This window comes from Lycium ferocissimum, chromosome 10 (genome assembly GCF_029784015.1).
Source record: "Lycium ferocissimum isolate CSIRO_LF1 chromosome 10, AGI_CSIRO_Lferr_CH_V1, whole genome shotgun sequence".
In the NCBI taxonomy this organism is placed as follows: Eukaryota; Viridiplantae; Streptophyta; class Magnoliopsida; order Solanales; family Solanaceae; genus Lycium; species Lycium ferocissimum.
The window spans coordinates 33,389,918-33,394,987 of NC_081351.1; the positions used below are offsets into that span (position 1 = coordinate 33,389,918).

Genomic DNA, 5,070 nt, shown 5'->3' on the forward strand with positions numbered 1-5,070 from the left:
GATGGTCTTATCAAAGAGTTAGTAGTTGAGAAGCATGTGGTGACGTCTCTTTTTTTGTCTGAACTAATGCTGCCTTTAGATTTGATTAGAAATAAATTTTATTTGGACAAAAATAGAGCGTGCCTGAGTGTTAGGGTACTACGTACATTGCTAACATCACTTAGACTTTGTTAATATTGCCTTATGTTTAGTGAAGTTTGTCTGATACTGCTCCTTCATTTGTGACTTTTAAGTTAATTAAATAATGCACCTCGAGCTCCAGGATTAGAACTTGGTTAAAAAAAGAGAAAATCGTCAAATTGCCCCTCAACGTTTAGTCGGATTAATTATGACGCACTCAACCTTTACGGGTGACTTATTACCCCCTGATTAGAACTTGGTTGAAAAAAGAAAAAATCGTCAAATGCCCCCTCAACGTTTAGTCGGATTAATTATGACGCACCCAACCTTTACAGGTGACCTATTACCCCCTGATTATCTTTTAAACGAAATTATTATCCTCTTGAATGGTGAGGTGGCACAGAGAGTGTAGTTCACTCTCTTTGTGAGAGTGAGAAACAAATAACAATGTTTTCAAAAAAAAATTATAAGCATTTAGTTTTTTTTTTTTCATTCTCTCTCTCTTCTTTTTTCCTCTTATTCCCTTATTTTTCACCGCCCGCCACCGTCCACCGTCCACCTCCACCACCCTCCACCACCGCCAGTTATTTTTTAAAAAATTAACCCATTACTTCCCCCACCTTCTTTTACCCAAACCCAACTCCAAAACTTGCCCACTCACCGTCCTAATCTCTTTTTTTTTTTTCTTTTCATTCTCTCTCTCTTTTTTTTTCCTCTTATTCCCTTATTCTTCACTGCCCGCCACTGTCCACTGCCATCCACCGCCGCCAGTTAATTTTCTAAAAATTAACCCATTACTTCCCCCACCTTCTTTTACCCAAACCCAACTCCAAAACTTGCCCACCCACCGTCCTAATCCTAACACTATCCTCAACTTCTTCTCCTTCCCCGCTATCATCTTCCTCATCATCCTCCATTAGAGGGTACCCCATCATCACCGGTAAAGCTCAATCATTTCATTATAGGGGGAATTATCTGTTACATCCAATTCAACATCCCCAAACACTTCCTTATACTTTAACATCCACAAATACATATACACCTAAAAAGTGAGCAAAGACATAAAAGATGAAAAAAAAAAAAAAGCAATCAAAGAAAAACCAGAATTTCAGTACCCATTTGACAGAAATAGATTTTTTTTTTGTCCATTTAGCCATGTTTGTTGGTATTGTTTAGTATAACATTCTTGATTTGGTGAAAAATGGCTTCATTTGGTGATGGATTGGCTTTATTTGGTGTAGAAATTTCGAAATTAGAAGTAAAACGTCAAAAAAAAAAAAAAGTTAAAAAATACACGTAACGCGCGTGCATTTCACCACTCAAATACAGATCTGGTGGTAGCGTTTCGGGGGGGGGGGTGTAATAATTTCGTTTAAAAATAGTCAGGGGGTAATAGGTCACCTGTAAAGATTGAGTGCGTCATAATTAATCCGACTAAACGTTGAGGGGGCATTTGACGATTTTCTCGTTAAAAAAATAAAAAACAATAATTAAGAAAGGGATTAGAAGTTAGAACTTGGTGTTTTCTTTCCTTTTATTTTACAAATAAACCCTTTCTATTAAAATTTATACATGAATTGACATTTAAATGGGAATAATTATATTTATCATCTATATTCATTTATATATGTATACCCACTTTCACTTTATTAATGGGAATTCGATCTAAAAACCGTCCTTCAGATCTTTCATTTCAATAATATATACTAATTGGTTTTTTAGGTAAATTTCTATTATCTAAAGCAAGATCTGATATTCTTTATTTCTCATATTCCTACACGAACATTAAAGTTTCTAACGATAACAAAAGGCCCATGACAAGTACTAGACATGTAAGTGAAACAACAACTACAACGCTTCTATTCTTATTTGTTTCTATTGTCTTTATGAAATTTTCTTTGTACAATCATATAATATTAAAATTAGTATGTGTGCAAAGTTTTGATGATTTAAATATAAATAGACAATTACCGCTAAGGAGTGTGATAAGATGAAAGGATACTTTATCTTTATCTGTTTGCCTGGTAGACAATCTAGTGTAATTTATCTTTAATTTTAATTAATTCGATACTCCCAAAATCAATATATCACGAGTTTGAATCTCAATACTTCTGCTAAAATAATTTTCTTTTGGGTTTATGATTATTGATTAATATAGCCATGTAAATAAAAGTCAATTTCTTGGAATATTTTCCCTACTTTTGGTTTTTCTTTTTTTATTATTATTGGAGTATATTTTCAAAAAAAGACAGTTAATTAGACAAGAAAACAGATGTCACACGATCCCCTTGTTAGGGAAGTGAAAGGCGAGAATAAAGTGTTTTAGTGCGAGTGTATGTGTGACCTATTCGACACAAACTCTTAAACACTAGCAACGAATTATAACCAAAGTACACAAACACTATTAATCCCTTTCATAAATTAACAAATCCAAGTTGACTTCAACTACAAATTCCAAATTCCAACTTTTCCCCCAAAAAACCCTCTAGTCTATTAGGTCCCTTTTTCCTGGTTCTCAACTTAGGGTTTCTTGTTTTTTTTTTTTTTTTTTTTTTGGTGTACAAGTACAAAAGAAAGGATTTTTAGGGTGTTTTGTGACTACATTGCATCTTGGGTATGGAAGATTTAGACAAAAGCAAGCTTTTTTGTGGTGGGATTCCAAGGGATACAAGTGAACATATGCTTAATGAGCATTTTTCTAAGTATGGCACTGTGGTTAGCTCTGTTATTGCTAAGGACAGGGAAACTGGTAGACCTAGAGGATTTGCTTTTGTTTCTTTTTCTGACCCATCTGCTGTTGATAAAGCACTACAAGATACACATGAAATTCTTGGAAGAATGGTATGTCTTTGAACCCTTGTTCTTGATTTTGTTTCTCATGTAATTCTTGTTTTTTGAGGACCCATTTTTATTGCTTGTTCAATTGGGTTTTTTGTTTTGATATTTGAGTAAAAATGCCATCTTTAACTTTTTAGAGAAAAAAAAAAATCTGAAAATTTTTCTGTACCCTTTTGAGATTAAAACTTAAAGAAAGCACCAAGGTGTGGCTTAGTGGTTAATGAAGTGGGTTAAGAGCTATGAAGTCTCCGGTTCATATCCCAGTAGAGACAAAAGCACTAGCCGTCTGTCCTAGCCTTGGTGGACAGATTTACTTGGTACTTGTTGCTGGTATGAGGTGCTTCGTACCCCCTGGAATTAGTCGATTTGATTTTTTTTCTTTTTTTCTTTTTTGGTTTTCCATCCCGTGTCTTGTATCCGTATTGGAGCCTGACTATGGTTTTCCACCCGGGTCCGATACTCGCATTGGAGCCCGACTATACTTAGATTCGCGCTGCGTTGGACCCATTTCTAGGAGAAGCGCTCCCTACCAATAATTTTTCCATACCTAGTGCTCGAACCCGAGACCTCTGTTTAAGGGAAGAGCAGCCCCATCCGCTGCCCCACATCCTTTGGCGGTAAGAGTTGCGTGAAAGCTGGCCCATCAGGGTTATAAAAAACTGAAAATAGATGTAATTTTTTGTTGATACATATATGTGTATTCTGTGATACAAAAGGTGAAGTCTTTGCTGTTTATTTGATTTGTGGTATATATTGTCATGTTTTTTTTGTAGGTAGAGGTGAAAAAAGCAATACCCAGGAGTGAACAACACCAAAGTCAACAACAGAGCAATAGAGGTTTGAATAGGAATTGCAGAACTAATGATAGAAGCAATGATCAGTTTAGGACCAAGAAGATTTTTGTAGGGGGTTTATCAGCTAACTTAACTCAGGAAGATTTCAAGAGTTACTTTGAAAAGTTTGGTAGGATTACTGATGTTGTTGTGATGCATGACAATGTTACTCATAGGCCAAGGGGATTTGGTTTTATTACTTTTGATTCAGAGGATGCAGTTGAGGAAGTTATGCAGAAGAATTTCCATGAACTAAGTGGAAAGCTTGTGGAGGTCAAGAGGGCTATACCAAAAGATGGAAATAACATTAGTGGTAATGGTTATCATTCTGGAATAGGCAACGGAAATGGTTCTAACTATAACAATACTTATCAACAGGGAATGTATCCGCCTTACAGTCCTAGATATGTATATTGCGGGCCGGTCTCAGGTTATGGGAGTGTGGCTGAATATCCTTATGGAGTTGGAACTTTCGGAGGTAGTTATCCTGTTGGAGCATACCCTGGAATTGGTTACAGTATCACTTCTTTGATGCCTAGGGGCCCCACAATGGCTGGTTTCAGGGGAAGTCCATTGCCTTATGGCAATGCTGGAGTTGTTTATCCCGCCTACATGAATGGTGGCATCGGAGTAATGAGCATGGCTGCTAACGGATATGGAGGAATTTTGGGTGCTGGGATAAATGAGAAATCTGGTCAAGTTAGTGTTAGAGATGCTCAAGGGGTATCTAATTAGGTGCCTATACAAATTAGATGGGAAAATGTAGATATCAATTCTTTTATTCTGCTGGAAGCTTCAGTGCTGCTGCTACCAAACAGAGTGAAGAGGTAATGTGGAGCGACTTAAAGCCTTATTATGCTGATCATTCTAACCGACTGCTTTGTGACTGAATGTGGATATGATGACAAGTTAGAAATTCTCATACTGATCAATTGAGGCTGTCTTCTGTCTTTTTATTTATTACTGTTGCGTGTGATGTGCTTTTTTCTTTTTTAAACTCGTTTGCCCAAATTCAGACAGCTGTAATATATTTTTTCAAAGTTAATATTTCTTGTGTGTTGCCTCTGTTATCATTCTTAGTGCGGTTTCTTTATTTTTTATGGTTTCATTGTTTGATCATAGTTGTGTAAGTCTTGTTGTTTGCACATTTATATCTTGGTGCACTTTATCCAATGCCTTGCTTATGAATTATGATGACAAAAATTTTGAAGGCCCTCCCTTGCATCTGATTATGCCTTTTTTTTTTTTCTCCTTTCTTTTGCCACCTTTCTGGGATTCC

The 5,070-nt window shown here is 36.2% G+C and overlaps 1 protein-coding gene across 1 annotated transcript; it reads left to right on the forward strand.

Annotated features, from left to right (window-relative positions):
• Positions 1-2,451: 2,451 nt before the first annotated feature.
• Positions 2,452-4,846, forward strand: LOC132033500 (RNA-binding protein 1-like). Its single transcript, XM_059423483.1, has 2 exons — positions 2,452-2,961; positions 3,732-4,846. The coding sequence occupies exons 1-2, from the start codon at positions 2,737-2,739 to the stop codon at positions 4,524-4,526; spliced, it is 1,020 nt and encodes a 339-aa protein (XP_059279466.1). The 5' UTR covers positions 2,452-2,736; the 3' UTR covers positions 4,527-4,846.
• The last annotated feature ends 224 nt before the right edge of the window (positions 4,847-5,070 follow it).